The 26090-nt window shown below is 43.6% G+C and overlaps 1 protein-coding gene across 1 annotated transcript; it reads right to left on the bottom strand.

Annotated features, from left to right (window-relative positions):
* Nucleotides 1-1083: 1083 nt before the first annotated feature.
* On the bottom strand, nucleotides 1084-26090 carry FRMD7 (FERM domain containing 7). The gene is made up of 12 exons (XM_045995585.1): nucleotides 25987-26090; nucleotides 25792-25896; nucleotides 24939-24981; nucleotides 20181-20214; nucleotides 17590-17687; nucleotides 9786-9900; nucleotides 9448-9595; nucleotides 6625-6720; nucleotides 5093-5256; nucleotides 3668-3736; nucleotides 3481-3556; nucleotides 1084-2221 (listed from the first exon to the last, which is right to left on the bottom strand). Exons 1-12 carry the CDS (start codon nucleotides 26071-26073, stop codon nucleotides 1139-1141), a joined length of 2118 nt encoding a protein of 705 aa, XP_045851541.1. The 5' UTR covers nucleotides 26074-26090; the 3' UTR covers nucleotides 1084-1138.

The raw sequence follows: 26090 nt of genomic DNA on the forward strand, positions 1-26090 counted from the left end.
TTTGAAGTTAGTACCTACCATTATCTTGTAAATATGTTGTACTGAACTTTAAAATCAATAAACAAAAGTGCTCAGATGGAACACTGAACCTTCCAGGGGGCATAGGGAAATTTTGAATGGGTCAAGAATGGAATCTTGGTTCATGAACTCAGTCTGGTTTTAGCACTATCCTTTTTCTCATCAAGTACCCCAATTCTATGACTTCCCTTCCCCGACTCTACATTTTCACCTGTCCCTTTCCTTGATAATAGACCAGAACCGGTCATTTCTGAAATTGACTAAAACAAAATGAAGATCATACTTGCAATTTATTTTTTTTTTTAGTAAATGGATTTCCATCACTCTTTATTAAAATACCATTCATCTCATTTCCTTGCCTACATACATGCAGCAAGAGATGGCAAAACAACAAAGTCTTACAGGAGAAAGTAGAGAAACTAACATGTAAACTTTTATCTGTCACTACATACAATAGTTAAGAGTAGAGAAGTAGTAAGTCAAACGTCATAATATCTTCATTGGGCATCTATCTGGCTTTAGAAATTGACCAATTCATGAATTTCCAGGGTTTAGAATGCTTCCAAATCCTAGATGAATCTGATGGGAGGTTCTATGCCACCATCTTGTTCTTGAGGTATAGGATGGCCATGTTCCCCCTTATATATGTTACAAAAATTGAAGTCTTTAACATACAACAGGACCATTTTTAGGGGAACCTTTAGTCACAGTATGGCGTAAGAACAAAATGACCAACACAGTCACAATCTACCAAATCACTAAAGGACATCAGAGGCCAATGCTATCCCAACCCATACTGTCAACATCATACAGTGTTGACAGTCACCGATGTCTCTATGGGGAAATGTATAATGCAGATGACAAGTAGCCACCTCGCCCCACCACAGTGCTGGTGAGGAGAGGGTATGTTCTGGAGCCCCTTCAGAGGAAACTGAAGAGGGGAGCTTGAGGAACGAGGCATCAGCTGGATCTTTTCCTGAGCCAGGTGCCCAAACATAGCAGATCCCTGCAATACCAATGAAGGGTAACAAAGAAAATGGTTTGTGCAGAAGGTTCCTTATTTTTTTACCTAAGTTGGCAACGTGGAACTGGCCCAGAAACGTTCACTGATTTCACACTTTCAAGCTAAAAAGTAATTACATGGTTTTAACAAAGTCCTGTCTTCAGCAGTTGGTGTATTGAAAGAAACACCTTCATCCTCTTCATCAAGCTGTAGACTACCAGAAGACAGGCGGATTCTGGCCATGGGCGACCTGATTCCTTGGCCATACAAAGAGTAGTAGTCTGGTTTAAGAACTTCTGATTCCGAATCACTGGATTCACTAGCTACGTACCTTTCTGCTGCTCCCTGATCCATTAAAACTGTTGGAAACTCCTGCTCTGCAAACATATATGTAAAAAGGTCAGCTTTACGACTCAGAGTAGGACAAGGCCCTAAAGGTCTAAATTCGGACCCAAAAGGAAAACGGATCGTTTTCATGTCTGACTGGCTCTGCGATCGCTTCGGGGTTTGGTCTTGAATGCCGTATGCAAACGCATCTTTTAAATTTGGGTCTTCCGCTTCCAGATCAACATTGATGTTGCTCCTCCCACTAGTCCTGGCCATAGCTTCTTGGAGTTCTTGAAAGTCTTGCTGAAAGCTCTTCATTCTGACATTCCTTGGACTTCTTTTGGCTGGCTTCATTGCAGTGGGCTCTAGACAGCTGTCTGGCCTTTCCCTTTCCTCTGCCATGATCGGAGACCGTCTGGGCACCTGGGGTGGTCTGTCCACATAAAAAAAGACTTGGGGAGGCATAATATCGACCTGCTGACCAGTACAAGGAATATAGGGCACATCTGTGTAAGTTAGCTGCCTTGCTGGACTCACTTTGCTTGCAAGGCCGGAAGATGTGCTCACGTGCTTGTCAGCAAACTTACAGCTTGGTTGGAAGGAGCTCAGAGGACTCCTTTCCTCAAAGTAGTCTCTGGGATCTGGGTCAGTGCCAAAGACAGGGTCTGTATAAATAAAAGGGAAAGAGGAACTGCTTTGGGACTGGTGTAACAGTGTGGGATCCGCCTCTGGTTTGGAACGCTCCAGCTCGGCTGCAAAGGTCACCTCCACGGCCGAGTTCCTCCTCCTACCGTCTAGCACCGGCTCCGACGCATGCCCTCCATTCCCATTTCGGTAATACCCACCGCCGTACGCTAGTCTCAGATCTTCCACCTTGAGAAAAAGGACATGTTGGTGAAAGAAGAGAAAAGCCATTTGCTTGGGGGTGGGTGGGGCAGGGATCTCAACTCGCCTTGAATTTCACGGAGGTCATCTCGACTCCATGTTCTATTCTAAGGTTGATGAATGTATACAGAAAGGGAAATACCTTGTACCACATCCCAATCCTTGTGCTAAAAAAACACCCATGACAGTCTCCTTTCTCACTGCCATCCCACTCCTTGCCTCTTGAGTTCTCCATGTACTTCCGCTGGCATGGTACTTCAGGCAGAATGGCTTAGTAGCTCATTTATAAATGAGCCAGGGTTTCTGGTTTCTGGTTCTGGCTCTGCCTTGGGACTTTGGGCAGATCTCCTGACCTCCCTGCTCCAGCATCCTCCCTATTCTCTGTAAAATGGTGGGAAGGAGGGCCACAAATGGCACCAGAGGGTCACATAGTTAGATGGCATTATACCTCTGTGATGCCTTTGAGATAAAACTGCCTATGAGGGGTGCCTGGGTGGGTTAGGTCACTGCCTTCAGCTCAGGTCATGATCTCAGGGTCCTGGGATCAAGCCCCGCATCTGGCTCTCTGCTCAGCGGGGAGCCTGCTTCCCCCGCCTCTCTCTCTGCCTGCCTCTCTGCCTACTTGTGATTTCTCTGTCAAATAAATAAATAAAATCTTTTTTAAAAACCTGCCTATGATTTGAATGAAGATGAGAGGTTGTGAGACCTATAATTTTTTTTTTTTTTTTTAGGGAGAGCAAAAGAAAAATAATTAACATGGTTAATGCTTATAAAACTCAAATGAAGCCATCATCTCACAGTTCCAGGAGAATAGCATTTTGTTCTTTAATTAAGTGACAAAATTACACGACAAGAGTACTTTAAAACATTAACCCAAGACCTTAAAGCTTCTCTAAGCCTTAAAATTTTTCATTAGGTTAAAAAAAAAAAAAGAGCTTTTAGTTTAAAAAATTCAAAGCCATAGAAATTCACTTGGATCCGCATTTTATATGACATTAGCGATACAAGTTGCAATTTAGAGATGTGCCAGATCCTTTCAGTCCATAAGGTGCACACCAGTGGTAATTTATTAAATGGTCTTCTATTGGCAGGAAAGATTGAGCTAACAGACCTCCTGAGGTTGCCAGCCTACTGGAGTCACCTTTTCAGCACACCGGGAGATTTCTGGCAGAATCAATTCTTAAAAGCATTTGACACATAGATGTAGTACATTTATCTAAAGAAGAAGGAATTCTCAGAAATCTTACTTGTTTTGACACATCAGAGAGGAGGTCTGGTGAGGACCTGCACTGTCGCTCATGGTACTGAGATGGGTAATGTTTCCTGTAATCCATAAAAGGAAGGAATTGAAATGGTCTGCAGGCACATAGAGCATACATAGAAATCTCTACATTCGGCTTCAAATCAACATGAGAGAGAGAGAAAATCCCGTACCTCTCAAATGGCAAGCTCGTCAACCTCCCTTTCTTTCCATACTCCAAAAGCTGCCGTTGGGTCCTTCCACTGTGATTAAGAATGAAATAGATATTTTATTAACACCACTTATAAGCCAGTAGACTACTAAAACTCCAAAACTTCAATTACTATTGAAGTCAAGCATCCCCATGAATGACATATGCCATGAATCGCTGACCATCATAGTAATAACTACCCGCTTTTTCAACTATCAGGCCTAAAGCAACCTCAACTACTCAGAACCCAGAAGATTTTTAAAAGCCTCGGAACAGGACTATATCACAGTTAAAAATTCTGGCCTGGAAAACAAACTGACTTTCCTATAAAGGCCGTTTCCCTACCTGCAAATTTACATACAATTTCTAATAAGGCTATTTGGCTGGTTTTTCCAATTCCTGACAGAAGAAAAACAGCTAACTAAATAGTAGAAGACATTTGCTCCAGCCAGACATAAACCAGCAAAGAAAGCCAGCTGACAGCCGGGAGAAACACAAGAGCCAAAAAAGAAATCGGGAAAAATAATAAAACCCAACAAGTCTGAAACATTTATCACTGAGGTACAGGGACTGACATGCCTCCCCCGCCCCGACCCAGCGGCCATCACTGGACCACAGCTGCCAGTAGAGGATCATAAGTGATGTTTATAATAACTCTGGTCGTTAAGAAAAGGGCAAAATATGCCCGGTATCGTCTGTTTAAGAAGGCGGGGATTTGTAAAATACATTTTGGAAAGATTCCATCCAAAAATACCTATGTTTTTGAGATCTCAGTTCCTAGGAGGGCTTCCACTGTTTGAAAATCCCCTACGGGAAACATTCAATTAGGAGGGTTTTGTTTTGTTTTGTTTTGTTTTAAATCTTAGCTAAGAGTTTTGAAGGCTTCTTCCAAAGAATTCCTAGGCTGGTGCATTCATGTAAAAATGAGATCTTATTTTGACCTTGCTTCCATTCCTCCAAAGTGTCACCTGCGCCGAGGAGCCTCTACCCCCGTATAGCTCGGAGCTGGGCCTCCCTGAGCTCTTCCAAGACTGTCTCCCCACCTCTCGTGCCCAACCACCACCAAACAGATGGTATTGAGCTTTCCTTCCCATACCTTGCATGTAAGTTGCAATATAAGGAAAACTATAGGTTCATTAAATGCATCTTCTCAAACAGCATAAGCCCCCCCCCATCCTTGCCAATATCCTGATCTAGCCACTAAACTAGGGTGCTTCCCTCCTCCGGCCTCCCCCTGAGGAAATATGGACCTCAGGTGTCACACAGAGAAGGAGCAGTAAAGGGGATCACCCTTTAAATGACTGAAATGGATTCTTTATTGCTTCTAGAATTTAATGCCTCCCACTGCCTTCCACACTACTGAAAAGAAGTTGTGTGTACCGTTTGCTTATGTGCAATATTTCATTACCTATAGCGGAAACTGGAGCCCTTGCTGCACAGTAGGGTTTTGGGCTTGGATTTGGGCTCTTCAGAAAGTCTGAAGAAAGCATGGTACTCCACACAGGTCTTCCAGAAAGCCTTGCAGGCATCTCGGCTGGCCATGGTGAACTCCAAGGTGTCCTTGCACAACACCTGTGTAAACCAATTTCCATCAAGCCAAACATCCTTCAAGACTATCAAAGAACTTCGATTCCTAATGCTTTCCAAACGATTGGTCCAGGGGCCCAGGCAGCTTCTGATTTTCCACTTGGCTCCCTACAGTCTTCACACCTACTAAAACCAAACGATTGGCAACCTTCCGAGGAACAGACATGGCCAATGCTCGAAAACAGAGCCTTCTCTCAGAAGCCAATCTTGCTCTGGAGCCCCACACCTCAAACGCGTTTTTACCCCCTCTTCTCTGCCAGGAACATTTTTATGAAGTTGTAAATTAGGTTAAAATGAACATCAAAGGACATCCTTTCAAGGTGACCAGAAGTTATAAATGACCAACAGGAAACAGGGGGAGGAGGCGATTTCCTTATAGATGGTAGGCTTTATAGGATGATTACATGTATAGCAGTCTTTTCAACATACCAGCTAGAAACACTTCGCCCTCCCTATGCTGCCTTGTTCTGTGATGCTCTGTGTTGCTCATTTAGCATGCTTCATCTGCTCCAGAGGGAGCTTAGCCTTTCAGACCTAAAGGTTAAGTTTTCCCCATACTCCAATCCACTTTATGACCCCCATTTGTGCATGTGTACATGCAGCCCTGTTTTCTGCTGATTCCCCCTCATTCCTTTCCAGGTTCCCACATGCAGCCCTGGGACATTCCCTGAACTTTACACTGGAGACAGTCTCCTGAACTGCTCAAATGAACACTTTTGTGTGAGGCTAAGATCCAGAGAATGAAAGCCATACTACAGCATCGTCTGAAAGTCAAAAAATGAGCTGATACACATTTTCATTTCCTTTAGAGTCACAAAGAACATCCTTTCTAGCACCTGTGTCTTACCCTGTACAATCCAGTCTTGACCAATAAGAGCTGCTTTTGCCTAATCTATACCCCAACTCCGCATACCGCATCCTGCTTTGGCAAATAATAGGTGTTCAATTATTTGGCACGTACTCAGTGTTCAGTTATTTTTGTTTAAGGAAAGGAGACGAAAATATAAAATGGGGCAGATAACAGCAATTAAACATCTCCGTAGTCCTAGATCTGGTCACTTGAATTTGACTTATCAAATCGCTGGGGGGAAAACATGGTTTTTAAGGAGACTTGGCTTTCATTTCAGCCACCCCATTTTCCTACTTAGTTTATTCATTCTGAACTGCCGATAGGATTTCTTGGTGTTTTGCCTCGAGTAAAAATATGACTAATGCTCTGGTTTATTTATGTAGAGGCAAAAAAGGGAGTACCTCACCCCTCAGCTTTCACCACTCACATTCAGACCATTTGCTGAAACAACCAAGAAATCCCAAGGGAACAGAAAGTAAAAGAATTTATTAGAAACTACTTACCAAGATGTTGGCATGAAGTTTGATGAGAAAATGCTTTCTCTTAAAACTCAACTTGCGAATTTTAGCCCAGTTGAAAGTATTGATCTTTGTATTGCCCTGTAATGACACGCATGGCAGATGTCAAGGTGAGTGTCAGCACAAGCTGGTTTGGAAGACAATGAGAACCTGTTAGAAAATGCGCTTCCTCCATGGGACCATCCCACCGCCTGCGCAGGCTGATCCTGTTGTACTAGGTAGGAAGGCTGTTCTGAAATGCAGACAAGAAGGGGTTCACGTGGGAGGGTTCTCCAGCCAGGATAGGGAGACCACGGGAGGAAGGGATAACTAGTCAATTCTCTAACTGCACCCCCTTCCTATGTTTCCAGATTCAACTGCCACTGCATTTACTCGATTACGTTCCAGAACTTCTCACTGCAGGCATCATCAAGTCTAAACACGTTTGGCTGGGGTGTCCTGCCTCAGCTGTATTGAACATCCAGCCTTCTATCCCACTGATCCTAGAAAACACCCTTCCATCCAACTCTGTACCTTCCCTCCCAGAGGGCTCGTCATTCTCCTTACCCAAAATTGCCTTCCCCGTAGTCAAGCTGTCTTGCCAGTCTGCTAGCACCCCCTTATAAAATATTCTGTATAACTATCCATTTTTTAAAAATATTTTATTCATTTGACAGAGAGAAACCACAAGTAGGCAGAGAGGCAGGCAGAGAGAGAGGAGGAAGCAGGCTCCCCGCGGAGCAGAGAGCCCGATGCGGGGCTCGATCCCAGAATCCTGGGACCATGACCTGAGCCGAAGGCAGAGGCCCCAACCCACTGAGCCACCCAGGTGCCCCTAACTATCCATTTTTAACTGCTCTGAACGCCTTGGGCTCTTCTGCACTGCTCCAACCATTTAGCTCTTTTGGGTGGTTGGTTGGTTGGTTGGCTGGTTGGTCAGTTGCTTGATGTTTGTTTGTTTAAATGGTCCAAAAATCAAAGGTATACAAAAAATATACACATCGAGAAGTCTCGCTCCCACCACCACCATTCCTATATCTGTCCCTCTGTACCCATCTATCCATTCTCTATGGATAACCGCATTTATTAGTTTGTTATGTATGCTTGTTGTGCATCTTCATGTGTGTAGGATAGATTAGTTTTGGATTACTTATCACTGATTACTGATATTGATCAGTATTTCTCTGGTCTCTCCAAATTGTGAGAATCTTAATGACCTGAGCCATAGGTCATGCTTAAAGTTAGTTTGTTGACCGTGACATCCTTTACCCTTCTCAGGGCCTTTGTCTTTGTGCCCTTTGTCAGGAATCCACGCCCCCGCCCCTGCCCCAGCCAACCCTATCTCTTTGATCTGGACAACTTCCTCAGGTCTTGGCTTAAATTTTTTTAAGTTTATTTATTTACTTATTTTTAGTCATCTCTCCACCCAACATGAGGCTTGAACTCATGACCCCAAGATCAAGAGTCACAAGCTCTTCCAACTGAGCCAGCCGGGTGCCCCCTTAAATGTTAAACCCTTTCACATGCATTACCTTAGCACCCCATACTTCCTCGAAAACAAATACACGGCATTTGCATAAAATCACTTGTTTCATTGTCTGTCTTCCCCCTATTAGAATACAAGGTCAGTGGGGGCACCTGCGTGGCTCAGCCAGCTGAGCATCCGACTCTTGATTTTGGCTCAGGTCATGATCTCAGAGTGCTGGGTTTGAGCCCCATGTCAGGTTCTGCACTCAGCAGGGAGTCTGCTTGAGGATTCTCTCTCCTGCCCCTCCCCCTGCTTATATTCTCTCTCTCCCTCTCTCTCTCTCTCAAATAAATACATCAATAAATCTTTTAAGAAAAGAAAGACTTTGTCAGCATCTCTCCTGTTTACCTCTGCAGCTCTAGTATCCGGCACTGGCTAGCTATACAGTAACTATACCGAAGGAAGGATGAATGAATGAAGGAATAGTTGCCGCCAGACTCTGTAAATAGACCCAAGCCCATTGAATTGAACAATTAAACCAGATGAATTATAGATTATGCAAATTACATCTCAATAAACCTGGCTTTGGGTTTTGTTTTGTTTTAAAGAATAATGCAATACTGAACACATACAAAGTACGCGGTACACAAGTATTCTTAGACTGCGTTTGGGGTAGGACAAAATAGATTGGCTACTTTATTCCACACTGTCCACAGAAGTGCTGGGGCTGGAAGAGCTCCTGACTAACATGACGGCCTTGCTCCCCACCCCTTCCCCATTTTCTCCCACGCAGTAGGAAATGGCAAGGACTGATGGGGGGCAGTTAGAGTAGAATGGGTCAAATTCCTTCCTGGGGGAACACTTATTCCTGTGACCCACTGGGTCTTTTGCCCACCTGTGTGACTCTCATGCTGCAAAGTTTACAACCTGAAACACGAGAAGGCCAAGATACTTCTAGCCAAGTCTGCACCTGACCTATTTGTGACTTTCTCCGGAGCACTCATTTGGTCTCTTTGGGTTGTTTCTGGTGGATCTGGACAAGGTGGGTGCACTTAGTGTCACAGCCGAAGCTTTTAGGATGCCAAAATCCATAGTCATATTTAGGGTCTAAGAGTTCCAAAGGGCCTCTTGACTTTCTCCGCCACGCCGGCCCAATCCAATGTGTGAGCTCCTCAGAGTCAAATCAGTCCGTCAGAGACCACAAATGGAGGCAAAGCCCATGGAGGCAAGAAGATGGACGGGGGACACTCATAAGCATCCCCTCCCTTTCTGGCCGGTGGTAGGACTGAGGGGCAAGGTCACCCAAGTTTGAGCCAAGATAACCCCCAAAGCCGCAGGACCGGGAAGGAAATGGTTGTTACCCGTAACACCAGTACTCCCATGTGAGCGACAGCCAGGTGGATCTGCGTGCCTTCGCCGTCACTGGCAGGGTGAGGCCTGATGCCGTACATATCCAGCTTCCTCGCTACGTCCAGTAGCAGGATGTCAGACTCCGCGGGGCTCCTGCCACTGCAAAGGGAAAGAATTTATGAGCTTAATAAATGCAGCAAGAATACCACCTCCTCCCTAAGGGATTCGGGAGGAGCTCAGTGTTTTCTTGAGCCCGGAGCTTCTCTGACTTAAGGACTTGCTTTTAAGAGCCTGGCCCCAGCTGTCCCATTCCCTGCTGGTAGAAGCGGGTACTGGTTAAAGGACTCACACGTGCTTCTGATGAAAGTGCACGATCTTGCTCTCTAAACAGTCCTGGTTCGGTAAGTAGCGGGTTTGTGCCAGGTGTTTCTTGTCTGTTTCTTCATGAAAGTCTCCCAGTTCTGCTGCATGACGGAGAAGTGACATTTTTCACATTAGCATTGAGGGGGTTAGCAACGGAGCACTCAGCAGACCCTCCAACCTCCCCAAACAGCCTTTTCTTTGCAGCCAGTGCAGGCCTAGGCCCCCTACTCCATGCTTTATATGTATTTATGTTTTAGGATAGGGGGGAATTAACTTGGTCTTTTTCCTTTTTTTAAAGATTTTATTTATTTACTTATTTACTTACTTACTTATTTACTTATTTATTTGACAGAGAGAGGGACAGACAGACAGATAAGCAGGGGGAATGGAAGAGAAAGAAGCAGGCTTCCCTCTGAGCTGGGAGTCCCACGCAGGGCTTGAGTCCTAGGACCCCGGGATCATGACCTGAGCTGAAGGCAGACACTTAACGACTGAGCCACCCAGGCGCCCCATAACTGGGTCTTTTTCAAATCAGAAGCAGTGGGTTGCCATGAAGTCTCAGTATAGTAAATCATAGGCACAGTGTATGTCTTAAAGGCTCCAGGATCACAGATGAATATTTCTTTGGTTCCTTCTAAAACACTCCGTTTCTGATCTTTTTCTTCTCACCAGTGCCTATTATAGGTTGAGCTGGGTGCCCCCGCCCCCTGCCCACCACGCAAGTGGGAAGTCCTAAACCCCATAGCTCAGAACGTGACTATATTCAGAGATAGGGCCTCTAAAGAAGGGATTAAGTTAAAATGAGTCAGAGGGTGGGCCCCAAGTGAGTTGGACCTAGTGTCCTTAGAAGAAGAGGAAATTTGACCCTGCAGAGAGACACCAGGAACCCAGTGCCTGGAGGAAAGGGCGGGTGAGGATGCGACATTTCTGCCGTTTAAGCCACCTGGTTCCTGGTGTTTTATTATAGCAACCCTCGCAAACTCACACGAGCCCCTAATCTCACTCTACCCTGACTGTGCATTATCAGAAAAGGAGACTATGAATGCCAAGTACAAATGCAAGCCAGCCACAGCCATTCATCACTGTGGACAAAACGAGTAAAACCCCAGCTATCCAGAATGCCCGGTAAATGAATCATTTTGGAAATCATTCTGGCTTTCCCAAATCACTGGCAGCTTATCCCTGATCATAATCTACTCATTTCTAGATGTCTCTAGCTTATTGTTATAAACACCTGTCACAGCACAATGCCTACAAAGGTGATGGAGGTATACAGGATTATCTGCTCCTATAGTTAATGGCTTCAAAATCTTTCAATTTTTGAATTATTGGGTCTTCCGTATAATTTTTATGCCTTTTCCCTCTCTGTCAGATTGATATGAATCATTTCTTGGTTACTGACTTCTCCTGAAAAGGTCTCCACACTTGGTTATAATTATGACTCCTAACCAAGAACATAGATATCCAAAACGATTGGCATTTTATGAATTGTAAGAGTAAATACATTCTCCATGGAATCCTGTGACTAAATTATATGGATATGGGACACTGATTTTGAGTGCTGGAAACATACTTCCTCTTTTCTCTTTTTTTCTATTACATTTCTTTAAAGGATTTTATTTATTTATTTGACAGAGAGAAACACACAGCAAGAGAGGGAACACAAGCAGGGCGAGTGGGAGAGGGAGAGGCAGGCTTCCCGCTGAGCAGGGAGCCTGATGGAGGGCTCCGTCCCAGGACCCTGGGATCATGACCTGAGCCGAAGGCAGACGCTTAACAACTGAGCCACCCAGGCACCCCTCTATTACATTTTAGACAGATGACATGTTCACCAACACGCTCATGACAGATGAGGTATGTATGTATATTAGTTGCATTGTATAAAAATCCTAATAAACAAGTTTTTTTTAAAAGGCCAAATCAATGGCTTTTAAATTTCTTTTTTGCCAAAATTGATAAATGTACAAATCTCATTAAAACACAATCAGGCCCATATGATTTCACTGATTCATTCTATCAAATATTCAAAGAAGATATGAAGACCAATTCTTCACAAACTCTCCCAAAAAATAGAAAAAATACTTACAAAAAAAAAAAAATACTTACTAATTCATTCTATGAGGGCTGTATTACTCTGATACCCAAACCAGACAAAGTCATCATAAGAAAACTATGGATCAATATACCTCATGAATACAGAGACAAAAATCCTCAACAAAATACTAGTAAACATCTGATTCTTGATTTCAGCTCAGGTCATGATTTCAGGGTCGTGGGATCAAGCCCGGTATCCAGCTCTATACTGGACATGGAGCCTGTTTAAGATTCTGTCTTTCCCTCTCCCTCTCTCTGCCCCTCACCCACCCTCCTGCTCTCTCTCTTTCTTTCTCTTGCTCTTTCAAAAAAAATTATAATAATAAAAAATTTTTAAAAATCCAAAAAAACCCCCCAGAATAGAAGGGAACTTCTTTCAACCTGATAAAGGCTATCTATGAAAAACCTACAGCTAACATCATAATCATACTAAATGGTGAGAAACCGAATGCTTTCTCTTATGACCAGAAATGAAACAAAGATGTCTGTTCTTGCCACTTCTATCCACCATTATACTGGTGGTTCTAGTCAATCCAATTAATCAGAAAGAAAAAATATCAATAATTTGCCCTGAAAAGGAAGAGATAAAACTGTCTTTACTTGTAGTCAACACAGTAGTGTGTGTGGAAAATTCTGGAGAATCCACAAAAAAACTCCTAGAATATAGGAGTTCATCAAGGTAGCAAAATAGAAGATCAATATACAAAAAGGACTTGTATTTGCATACACTAGCAATGAACAATCCAAAAATGAAACTAAAAAAGTTCCATTTCAATAACGTCTAAAAAATAAAATGCTCAGGAATAAATTTAATGAAAAGATGTATAAGGCTTATATACTGATGATTACAAAACATTTTTAAATTTTTAACAGATTGTATAAATGGAGAGACATTTTGGGTTCATGCATTATAAGACTCAATATAATGAAGGTGGTAATTTTATCAAAATTGATCTATAGATTCAATGCAATTCCCACATTTTTTAATAGAAATTGATAGATGATCTTAAAACTTACATGGAAACACATAGGATGTAAAATAACTAGAACAATTTTGAAAAAGAAGAACAAAGTTGGAAGACACACACTTCCCTATTTCAAAACTCAATACAAAGCTACAGTAAATAAGACAGTGTAATAATGGCATAAGGACATATAGATCAATGGAATATCATTAGGAATCCAGAAATAAACCCTTACATTAATGGTCAATTGGTTTTTTATAAAGACACCAAGACAATTTAATGGGGGGAAATGATAGTCTTTTCAACAAATGGGGGAAAATGGACAACCACACGAAAAAAAAAATGAAGTTGGATCCCTACTTCACAACATACACCATACAAGCAGACAAAAAAAATAAAATAACTCAAAACATCATATAACTAGACCTAAGAGATAAACCTGCACAGGCTCTAGAAGAAAACAGAGGAAAATCTTTGTGACTTTAGGTTAGGCAACAAGTTCTTAGGTACACTAAAAGCATGATCCACTAAAACATATTGAGAAAGGGGAATTCTGCCAAAATTAAAAACTGTTCCACTCCAAAAGCCAGGATTAAGAAACAGAAAGTCAGGCCACCAAGCTGGGGGAAAAAATTTTTCAAATTACATATTTCACAAATGATTTTTAATCAGAATATATAAAAATCTGGGGCTCCTGGCTGGCTCGGTTGAAAGAGCATGCAACTCTTGATCTCAGGGTCATGAGTCTGGGCCCCACATAGAGATTATTTATAAAAATAAATAAATAAACTTTAAAAAGAGTATATAAAAATCTCTCAAAATTCAGTAAGAAGACAACAATCCATTTTAAAATGGACAGAACATCTGAAAGGCATTTTGCCAACAAAAAGGGACTGTTAATAAACAGATGAGAAGGTGCTCCACATCATTACTCACTAGGAAAATGCAAAGTATAATTGCAGTGAGATAGCTCTTCATACCCACTAGAATGGCCACAACCAAATAAACACACACACACACACACACACACAAAACCAAAACCCAGATAATACCAACTATTGGTGAAGATGTGGGATATTAGAGATGTGATATGCTTCTGGTTTTACTGTTAGAATTTGGAAAACAGTTTGGTAGTTTCTTACCATTTTTAACATAAATTTACCTTAAGATGAGGCAATTACCCTCTTGGGAATCTATTCAAAACATATGAGAACGTGGGGCGCCTGGGTGGCTCAGTGGGTTAAAGCCTCTGCCTTCGGCTCAGGTCATGATCTCAGGGTCCTGGGATCGAGCCCCACATCAGGCTCTCTGCACCGCGGGGAGCCTGCTTCCTCCTCTCTCTCTGCCTGCCTCTCTGCCTGCCTCTCTGCCTAGTTGTGATTTCTCTCTGTCAAATAAATAAAATATTTAAAAAAAAAAAAACAAAACAAAAAAACATATGAGAACGTGCCCAAACAAAGACTTGTACGTGAATGTCCATAACATTATTCATATTAGCTAAGCTGGAAATAATCCAAATGTCCACAGCCAAGTACAGTGATGAACAATATGTGGTATGTCCATAAAATGGAATACTACTCAGCAAAAGAAAGGAAGAAATTGCTGGGATTCATCGTAGAACATGCATGAATTTGTGTGAAACAAAGCCACATAGATGCAGAAGACCACCTATTCTATCATTCTGAGTGAAATGTCTAGAAAGGGCAAATCTATAGAAACAGAAAGTGAATTAGTGGTTACTGGGGCTGAGTGTGGGATCAAGGAGTCCCTGCAGATGGGCAGGAAAGGCCTCTCAGCGTGATGGGAGAGTTCTTAAAACTGGATTGTGGCCATGGTTGCACAACTTTGTAAATTTATTAAAAATTGTTTAGTTGTAGCCTTTAAAAGGGTGAATTTTATGATAAGTAAATTATACTTCAATAGAGCTGCTTTTAAAAGTCAATTAGAGAGGGGGCGCCTGAGTGGCACAGTCAGATGAGTGTCCAACTTTTGATTTTGGCCATGAGTTCATGAGGTCATGAACTCAGGGTCCTGAAATCTAAGTGGGGAATCTGCTTCTCCTTCTTCCTCTGCCCCTCCCCCCGTTCATTCTCTCCTGCTCCCTCTCTCAATTAAATAAGTAAAACCTTTAAAAATTAAGTTACACACACACACACACACACACACACACACACACACACCCCCAACCCTACTGTTTATTAAGCACAAGACCCTGACCCTATGTTGACCCTTGGAAAACACAAGAACACATAAGACTGCTAGTTTTTCACTCCATGCAAGACTATGACAATCTAGGAAGAGACCTATAAAACTCGCACGAGTAAATATGAGCAGTACAAAAAGGTAGCAAATGTTATGAGCATATTCACTGTTACCATGCTGGCCCAAAGTCCCATCATCTCTCTCTACTGCTACAGCCTCTTCTCTGGTCTCCCCACTTCCACCATTCCAGAATAAGGTTTTCACCCTGGCAGCCAACAAGTTCCCATTAAAACCTAATTCCAATAATCCCATTCCTCTGCTTAACATGCATCAATGGTTTCCCGTTTCACGTAATGTTCTAGGTCTTTAATAGGTTTCTAAGGGCTTCCATGATTACTTTCCCCCCAGCTCCAGCCAGCCACAAAGCCTCCTTAAATGTTTCTGAACACTCCTGGCACATTCTCACCTCAGGCCCTTTGCACAGGATGTTATCCCTGCCTGGAAAAACCTTCCAGCAGATTTCTGTAAAGCTTGCCCTCTCACCTCCTCCAAATCTTTGTTCACCTGTCATGTTCACAGTGAAGCCTACCCTGACTACTTTTTTAAAAAATTGAGTACCCACTCCCTGGATTCCCCATCTTCCTCCCATATGTGAGTTTTCCCTGATGCACTTAAAACTTTCTAACATACATGCTATATTTCCTTATTTAGGTTGCTGATTGTCCTCCACTGCCAAAAGGTGAGCTCCATGAGAGCAAGGCTTTGTGTTTGTCTAGCTCACTGCCGAGTTCCCCGTGCCTATAACAGCACCTGCCATGTGGTAGGCACTCAATAAGTTTTTGTTGAATGAATGACAAAGAAGTTACTAAGAGCGTTCTCAAAAGGGATGTGTTAGAGAGACTTAGGCACATGAGGTCAGCATGTGGAGATTCTGGAGTGCCTAGGATGTAAATATCGGATGAATGATTAAATGAGCAAAAGAATGAGCCACCTGCTGATGTTCTGGGCACTGCCCTAGCGTCCAGTGACTTGCCCTGGGAGGAGCAGGACTCATTGAAACTTTAGATTTTTCCCTATGGAAAGAACTTGTATTGACAAAGTATTCTCTAGAAAAGCAAAGTCCTCAGTGCTATGCCTCAAATGGCCACTAGGGAATGCCCAAATCCATAATGCTCAGCTATTAAAATTGAAATTGGGCTCCCCCACAGCCTCTCCTGGCTGTGGGGGAGCCCCAGTCATTAACAGGCTGATAATGAAAAAGGATAAGTCTTCCAGCATTGTTTTGTCTATCCGCCTTACCCCGCGCCCCTCCCCACCAGCCGAGCATTCAAAGCCCATCCGTACGACTTGTAGTTCTCTGTCACTTCCCCTAAACAGACCCTATGCTTGAGCTGTACCTGAGCTGTGTCTCTGCCTATCACTACCTATACGCTCCTTTAAGGTCCAGCACAAAAGCCACCTCCTCCAGAAGCCTTTCCTGATTACTATTGTTCTCACTGCCCACTGCATTCCTGATACCCTGGGGCTGTGGTCACCTATCCCAGGCAGGCATCCCTGAGATAAACACTGATTTCGACAATGTCTCTCTCCAAGCACTTCATCCTGGTGCTCCCAGTGAAATCAGAAATCTAGCAGCTCTGGCCTGTCAGAATGGTCAGGGACAGAGGTCAACACCGGACTTATAAAACAAGCCCAAAAATGATGTTATGATCCCGCAAAAGTGGTAAAGAACAGCCTGTTCTTGGAAGGCCTCTCTAGAAAAGAGAAAGAGTCCACTGGCCATAGGAGCTGAAATACTGTCTCCAGCTGCTTCGACCCCGCTGTTAGGGGTGCAGGAGAAGACTGGTTTGCCCTGCTTCATCCCCTCCCAAGCAGATCCCTGCGGTTCCCCGGGTCTCCTTCTCCCTGCCTTCATTATTCAGCCTAGTCCAACTACTTGGCTGCCAGCAAATGAGGGACCTTAGTAGACCCCTGGGGCCTTTTTCCCTTTTAGCCTCTTTTACCTGCTGTACTCTGTGCTTTGTTCCCCAGACTCAGGATAAAGAGCACTGCAGAAATCCCATCAAACAGGATGGTGTGCTACAGAAAGCACGTACCAGAAATGTATCCCGGGGCAAGCAAAGGGAGTGAAGCTCGCCTGGCAAAATCCATGCCTGGACAGATGAGTCCAACCCGGCTCCTGGACAGCAAGCCCCAGGTGGGGGTGGGGGGGGGTGGTCAGGGGGAGGTTACACCATGATGGAAGAAAACCCGCATTTACTTTTAATCTACATAACCACTCCATGAGAAGCACCGACAGGTGAGGGGACTTCACCCAAGCCTACAACAGCTAGAACATAGCAGGGACCGGATCTGGAACCCAAAGCTGAGTGGCTATAATGACCAGCCTCTTTTTACTGGCCCATGTGGATTCCGGACACCTCATGCAGGCTTTCTCTCCTCTGTAAGTCCTAACACAGGATGGGCACAGGGAGGGGTGCTCCGCTCCCTTGCTCGGCTCTCGCCCCGAAGCCGCCGTTTGCTACTTACACTGTAGGATGTGAGATACCATCAACGCAGTACAGTTCTCACTGCATGGAAGCCTTCCTAGAGCCAAATCCTTCTTTATTTGAAGAGTAAAAAGATACCTGAAAAGAAGTTGGGGGGGAAATCTCTTGAGAAAGAAACAGGAACAAGAGAGAATAATTTCCTTTCTCCCCGATCCAAGATGTTTCAAGAAAGAAACGGCGCCCCCAAGACAGTGAGATGCCTTTTTGGGAGGGTGACTAAGGCAGAGGATTTGCTTCAGCCCCAAGCCAGCACCAGACCACAGCTCGGCTGAGCCAGCATTTTGGCAGGCCTCCCTCGCAGCCGTTAGGAATCACCCTGGCTAAATCCTCCCGCCAGCTTGGGGGAGTTGGCCAATCGTCCTCTCGTGGTTTCTGCCACGGAGCAAAACCACAGACCCAGGCCGAGAGAGAGATTCAGCAATGCAAAGCTCGCTCGGCGGCTCTGTTAAGCAAATGCTATCAAGCCCTCTCTATCAAACAGCTTAGGTTGGTGGGGCAGGATCGATCAGGCCTATTTTACAATATAGAAAGGCAGAGGTTAAGGGATTTTAAGCAAGGTGATTTTGCCCCAAGATAGCAAAACTGCGGCCAGATGTCAGGTCACCCACTGAATTGAGGCCTCCTCCTATCCAAAAGATTGTGTTGCGGAAATCAAGGACGTGAGGCTGGGCTTCACCTGCACCACCTTCTCTGTATCCTCAGAGCCCGGCCCAGCACTTGCCAAGGGGCAGGTGGGAAATGCCAGTGTTCTGAATGGGATGAAGCCGCACTGCCCTTTTGCCCACCGAAAGCTCGTCAGGGACCCAGAAAGTGCAGGTAGGTATCCAGCATTCATGAGTATCTACTGTGGGCATTTCCCAATATAAGATGAGCCTTTCTAAATAACATTTTTATCTGGACTTTTAAATTTAAATCAATTAAGCCTTGAAGACAATGTGGTAAATCAAAGTTAATTGCAGGTGATAGAAAAAAACAGGCAAAATTAGTAGGTGATTATTCAATTTATAAACGCACTCATTATAATCCTTCAAATTATGAGCTCCCCTAATGGGCTAGAAGTAACTCAATTAGAAAATTTATATTTGCAGACCACTCTCAGAAACTCACGGATTGGCCCCAAACAAGGCACCCTTGTGAAGTCAGCTGTGGTTAAGTATCTTCAACGGACCACCGAGGAAAAAATAAAGGAAGTCTAACCTTTGCCATGGCCTGCTTTCAAATATAGATGTGAACGAGAATAATAAGCCTCAATTGCTAAAGGGAAAGAGAATCTCATTTTGCTCCTAGCAAGCAAGAAAGGAAACTTCTTGTCATTTGACACGTTCCTTGCTATTAAGAGGGCAGCTGCCTGCTACAAATACCAAATCCTCACTCTGAACAGCTGATGAATCATTTATCATCGCATTGATTTTCTCATTCTTTTTTTTTTTTTTTGGCGGCGGGGGGGAGAAAGTTTATCTCCATTAAAATTGGTCATAATTTGAGACTCAAATGGGTTAGCTAGTGCAAACCGATACAGATACCAAGATATCAGGTTATCTGGGAAAGTGGCCTACAACTCACAAATGTGGGCGAGGGGGCGAGCCAGTGACAGACTTGTGAAAGGTGATGTCTGCAGAGACCCCTCAGAAAACAAGGGGCGATCCGTGTGGTGAACGGGGGTGGGGGGAGTCGGGGGTGCGGAAGGCCCGGCCAAGTCCCTCTAGCTCCCGGAACCATCTCCTCCTCTGTAAACCAGGAGGGTTGGGCTAGATGATAACATGCATCCCTCGCAGGGGAAGATTCTAGAGTCTAGCAAGCACATTCAGGTTTGCAGGAGTGTTAGGTTGACAGTGCATGTTTGGAGAAGCAGGGTTACATTGTAATAATGAAGGGCATTGTATGTGAGTATAAATATACTTTAAAAAATGTTTTATACTGGTGATTTTAACTTTTTTATTTTTATGAGTATAAAATATTTTACCTATCTAAAATTATGAATACTGTATAATTATAAATGGTTGTCAAAATTATATAAAACAATGAATAATTTATAATTATTAAAGAATTATAATAAAATTATCAATGATTTATATTATATATGATAAATAATTTATATAAATCATTTTTTAGACTTTTTATTTTTTTACTTTTTAAATTTTTTACAAGTACACGTCATCATCACTCGCTACCTATGGGATGCACACGCATGTGCACGCGCACACACGCGTGCGCACACACACACGGTTTTCAACATCTAGGGAAATTAGCTGGTATCACACTTGTGCCGGAACACAGATGCACTGAAGGCGAGTGCTCTTATTGTAGCAATTAATGGCAAAACCCCCAAGTGGGCACCCAGGCCGGCTACCCTGCTAGAATGCCACCCTTCTTTCTCCCTGAGGTCCCCACTCTTTGCAAGATTAACACTTTGGGGACCAGCCAGGCCCACCTTCTCTCCAGCATCTCACGATCTCCCAGAGAGAGAGAGCCAAGCTTTCCAAAGAAGGCTGGAAGCCTGTTCTCTGATAAATGGAGAATAATGATTCTTAAGTAACATCATGCAGCAGACACACAGGGAATTTACTCTACCTTGTAAGCTCTTCTCGAAGCTGTCCGGGGTCCACTGGGAAAAATTTCACCATAAATTTGAAAACAACCTCCTTAGGATCTTAAAACACAATATCTCCATAAGTTTTATTTAAATGTCCATCACAACAGTTACAGGTTTTTACACACACACACACACACACACACACACATGCTTCCCCCTGTCCTCTCTGCACCCCCCCGCCCCATCACTCCCTCCCTCAGACTTTTCTTTCAAATCTCAATCTTCCACTTTTCTAATATGGTGCTATCTCTGGATTGTGTCTTCATGTGGCTATCAATCGGGAAAGTTCTCCTGCCCCTCTTTCTACCCTCTTTCCCTCTTTCTTTCTGTAAAGCTGGCGCCTCTTTCGGAGACCTACTGGGTCCTCTAAAAGTGTCCCATTTAAAAAGATATATACCACTTGCCACTGGGCTTCTGCATTCCCAGCTGAGAGAAGAGCTCAGCTTTAAAAGCAGGTGATTATCACCTGGCATCAAGCATCTTATAAGGGGAACTAGAAGTGGACGGACTGCTGCTTCTTTGTTGCTTAAAATCTGCTTTAAGAAAACACATCAATTTGCCTTCACTCCTGCTCGCGCGTTTGAAAAGGAAAAAAAAAAGAAAGTCTGCATCAAAAGCAAACTCATCCATACACCATTAGCACCATTCATTCAGCAAATATTTGTCAAGTGCCTATTATAGGTCAGGCATTGTACTAAGTGGGCACGGGCACCGGGAATAGAAAGACAATTAAGCCCTCAGAAGCTGCAGCCTGGCGAACGGCAGACGGTTGAGAGCACTGAGCACCGAGCAAGCACGAGAGGGAGGACAGAGGGCTCCCGTTAGATCGAAATTGGAGATAAACAATCATAACACAAGGACATACTTACGCCGAGAAATTATTTCTTTCCTAATTTGAAATTCCGATTTAGGTGGACACGTTTTCTTTTCTCTGAGAGCCCTACACCTGAAGTTAGTTTTGCCACAGACAGGAGAGGTAGGAATTCAAAGGGATCAGTGGCAGAGGGAAAACTAGACCAGCAGGGGCGTTTCGTGGCTCATGCGAACAAGTTCGGACTCCATTCTAAGGGCAATAAGGAGCCACGGAAGCCTGTTGAGCCAGAGCGTGATGTGGTCACCTTTGTATTTGCAGTAGTTCCCTTTGGAAGTAGGGTAGATGACAGATCAGGAAGTCAGTTAGGAAGCAGTTGGAGTAATGTGACAGATGATTATGATGCGGTGGGAGTAGACAGAACCAACACGGAGAGGGCAGGTGAACCAGGGGACACCATATGACAGCGTTTCTCAAAAGTGTTCACTGAAACCCCCCTGCCTCAGAAACACCTGTGGAATTTAACATGCAGGTTGCTGGCCCCCCCACCCCGGGAATGAGGCCCGGGAATCTGCATTTGAACAAGCGCTCCTACTCCCCACTAGAATCTCAGAACCGCCGCACTAGGTGCTGAAATACAGGGCGGGGTGTGGGGGGAGGTTTCGTACACTGTGGGCACTCGAACGTGAACTGAAACAAATGGACAATGTCTGTAACATGATAAAACTAAAACATCTTCAGGCAGAGGGTGAATGGCATTATAAGTTACAAGGTCAGACTGCCTAAGACGGGAATTAAGATTGTGTTGCATTCATCTTCAATGGGAAAAAGCTTGCAGCCTTCCCGTTGAGATCAGGAACACGACAAGGATGCCCACTCTCACCACTCTTGTTCAACATAGTATTAGAAGTTCTAGCAACGGCAATCAGACAACAAAGAGAAATAAAAGGTATCCAAATTGGCAAGGAAGAAGTCAAACTCTCTCTCTTCGCAGATGACATGATTCTTTATATGGAAAACCCCAAAGACTCCACCCCCAAACTACTAGAACTCATACAGCAATTCAGTAACGTGGCAGGATACAAAGTCAATGTACAGAAATCAGTGGCTTTCTTATACACCAACAATGAAAATACAGAAAGGGAAATTAGAGAATCGATTCCATTTACTATAGCACCAAGAACCATAAGATACCTGGGCATAAACCTAACCAAAGAAGTAAAGGACCTGTACTCGAGGAACTACAGAACACTCATGAAAGAAATTGAAGAAGACACAAAAAGATGGAAGACTGTTCCATGCTCTTGGATTGGAAGAATAAACATTGTTAAAATGTCTATACTGCCTAGAGCAATCTATACTTTTAATGCCATTCCGATCAAAATTCCACCGATATTTTTCAAAGAGCTGGAGCAAATAATCCTAAAATTTGTATGGAGCCAGAAGAGACCCCGAATTGCTAAGGAAATGTTGAAAAACAAAAACAAAACTGGCGGCATCACGTTACCCGATTTCAAGCTTTACTCCAAAGCTGTGATCACCAAGACAGCGTGGTACTGGCATAAAAACAGACACATAGACCAGTGGAACAGAGTGGAGAGCCCAGATATGGACCCTCAACTCTATGGTCAAATAATCTTCGACAAAACAGGAAAAAAAATACAATGGAAAAAAGACAGTCTCTTCAATAAATGGTGCTGGGAAAACTGGACAGCAATATGTAGAAGAATGAAACTCGACCATTCTCTTACACCGTACACAAAGATAAACTCGAAATGGATAAAAGACCTCAACGTGAGACAGGAATCTATCAGAATCCTAGAGGAGAACATAGGCAGTAACCTCTTCGATATCAGCCACAGCAACTTCTTTCAAGATATGTCTCCAAAGGCCAAGGAAACAAAAGCAAAAATGAACTTTTGGGACTTCATCAAGATCAAAAGCTTCTGCACAGCAAAGGAAACAGTCAACAAAACAAAGAGGCAACCCACGGAATGGGAGAAGATATTTGCAAATGACAGTACAGACAAAAGGTTGATATCCAGGATCTATAAAGAACTTCTCAAACTCAACACACACAAAACAGATAATCATATCAAAAAATGGGCAGAAGATATGAACAGACACTTCTCCAATGAAGACATACAAATGGCTATCAGACACATGAAAAAATGTTCATCATCACTAGCCATCAGGGAGATTCAAATTAAAACAACATTGAGATACCACCTAACACCAGTTAGAATGGCCAAAATTAGCAAGACAGGAAACAACGTGTGTTGGAGAGGATGTGGAGAAAGGGGAACCCTCTTACACTGTTGGTGGGAATGCAAGTTAGTGCAGCCACTTTGGAGAACAGTGTGGAGATTCCTTAAGAAATTAAGAATAGAGCTTCCCTATGACCCTGCAATTGCACTGCTGGGTATTTACCCCAAAGATACAGATGTAGTGAAAAGAAGGGCCATTTGTACCCCAATGTTTATTGCAGCAATGGCTACGGTCGCCAAACTGTGGAAAGAACCAAGATGCCCTTCAATGGATGAATGGATAAGGAAGATGTGGTCCATATACACAATGGAGTATTATGCCTCCATCAGAAAGGACGAATACCCAACTTTTGTAGCAACATAGACGGGACTGGAAGAAATTATGCTGAGCGAAATAAGTCAAGCAAAGAGAGTCAAGTATCATATGGTCTCACTTATTTGTGGAGCATAACAAATAACATGGAGGACATGGGGAGATGGAGAGGAGAGGGAGTTGAGGGAAACTGGAAGGGGAGATGAACCATGAGAGACTATGGACTCTGAAAAACAACCAGAGGGTTATGAAGGGGCGGCAGGGGGGTGGGGGGGGGTGGGAGGTTGAGGAACCAGGTGGCGGGTAATAGGGAGGGCACGTACTGCATGGAGCACTGGGTGTGATGCCAAAACAATAAACGCTGTTATGCTGTAAATAAACAAATAAAATAAAAAAAAAAGATTGTGTTGCATTAAGGAGTGCCTGGGTGGCTCAGTCAGTGAAGGGTCTGTCTTTGGCTCGGGTCATGATCTCGGGATCCTGGAATCAAGCCCGGTGTCAGTCCTCTTGTCCCTTTCCCTCTGCTTCTCCCCCTGCTCATTCTCTCTCTCTCTCTCTCAAATAAATAAAATCTTTTCTAAAAAGAGTATTCTGAATTAAAAGCAATCAAAACCCAGTCAATTCAGGAAACACTCTTTACCGCCCAACCCCAACAGGCTAAACCTACATCGCAAAGGAGAGTCTGTACCAGGAAGAGAGCTATCACCTTAGATAACTACATTATAATATGAACTAGGTGTGGTAGACAGGGAGGGACCTCCCAAGGCCTGTTTGATCAAAGTCCTCCTGTCCCATTGTTTCTGAGTGGCCTAGCAAACATTTGTCTACCAAACATTGACTTTTCCTTTTTTCCTGCGAATTGCTTTCTTTCGCTTTGAAGTCCCAGACCCCTACTCCCTTCTTTGCTCAGGATGTCTGACTGTCTTGCAGTTTCCAGGTCTGTGTGGCCTCCCCCTATGTATGAGATTAAATTTGAATTTCCCCTGTTTATCTGTCTTGTGTCAATTTGATTCTAAGTCTGTCTAGAAGGACCTTGAAGGGCAGAGGAAATTCTTCCTTCCCTGGGAACGTCAAGGATGCTCCAAGATCTGAGCCGATCCCCAGGATGCTGTCGTTATCAGCATTCTTCCAATCTCCCCAAAGATCCCGCAGCATGATTTTTTCTTCATCTTGGACATTACAGTGATTTTTTAAATTGCTAAATTCACTGGACCTGTGAAGGATTAACATCATGCTTCGAAGCCCTTTTCTCCACTTATATTTGGTGAGGAATAGCATGGTGTCACTAAAACCTTTTCAAGTTGTAACTGGGAATTACATGCCTTCGGTGATTTCCCATACTTACTTTTCACTTGCTTTGTAATTGGCTTCAGCAGTTCCAACCAGACCTGTGATAATATTAATGAAAAAAAAATTGGTAGAACATGGCATTGAGTACAGCTTTTTTTTGGGGGGGGGGAGTAACAAACAGAAGTCAGCATAAAATAATCAAATACCAAACTATTTTGGCCCCCTTCTGAAGAAAGTTAGAAACAGCCATGTCAAAGAGATGATGTATCTCCACCACACTCAATCAGCCCCCTTGTATTTTTCCAGTGACAGTGAACGCTGTTGATCTATAAAGTCTTTGTTGTTGACATTTGAATCACTGCTCCCCTGCCTAAGTAGGGTGACAAAGGTGTCCCATCCAAGGCTCATTAGTTACTACAAAGACTAATGAAGGCATTTGGCTCTGCATTTGAATCCTACATCCCCCAAATGCCAGCTTAATCGATTTAATGAGCCTTTCGGGAAGGTGCCAGATAACAGATATGCCAAGGCAGGAGACAGCAGGAAGAACACAGAGAAGGGGGGGGGACTGAGAGAGGGGAGAGAAGGATTCACTGAACCCTCACTGATGAGTTAGGAGTCTTCATGGTGGAGGCTGAAGTCCAGCCTCTGGGAAATCAGAACCGATCAAGCAGAGGTTCCCGTTCTCGGGGGTGACAAAAGAGGAGTAGAGGGAGAAGAGTTTGGGAAACTGAGGTGATTTTAGATAGGCAAGGAGGGAGGAGGGGAAATTGATTATTAAATCCAGGCATTTTGCAAGGGTTCAAACGCTTTTTCATTTTTCAATCTGATTTGAGCCCTACATACCTAGCCGCCAACTGCATTTTAGAGGCTATACATAAAAAAACCCTGTAATGAAACCAACTTACATTATTTCCAGAATGGCTACAGAATTCTAATCCGAAGTACTCCTTTTCAGCGAGATTTAGGTGGCTGCAACTCAGGTTAAACAGCGCCTTCCCGGATGACTTTTGCTAAACAAAACAGAGAGAGATCATAGCACAGTCTGTGCTCCTAACCTGAGACTGTCAGGCCGCGTGGAAGAGAGGGTAGGAGCCACCCACCTCTTGGTAGACACCGTTTCCTCTAAACACCCTTTGGCGGTCCTGCATCCTTTCAAACCGTGATGTTTTACAGATAAATACACGCATCTACCTGTAGCTTGTTT

Source organism: Meles meles, chromosome X (genome assembly GCF_922984935.1).
Source record: "Meles meles chromosome X, mMelMel3.1 paternal haplotype, whole genome shotgun sequence".
Taxonomy (NCBI): Eukaryota; Metazoa; Chordata; class Mammalia; order Carnivora; family Mustelidae; genus Meles; species Meles meles.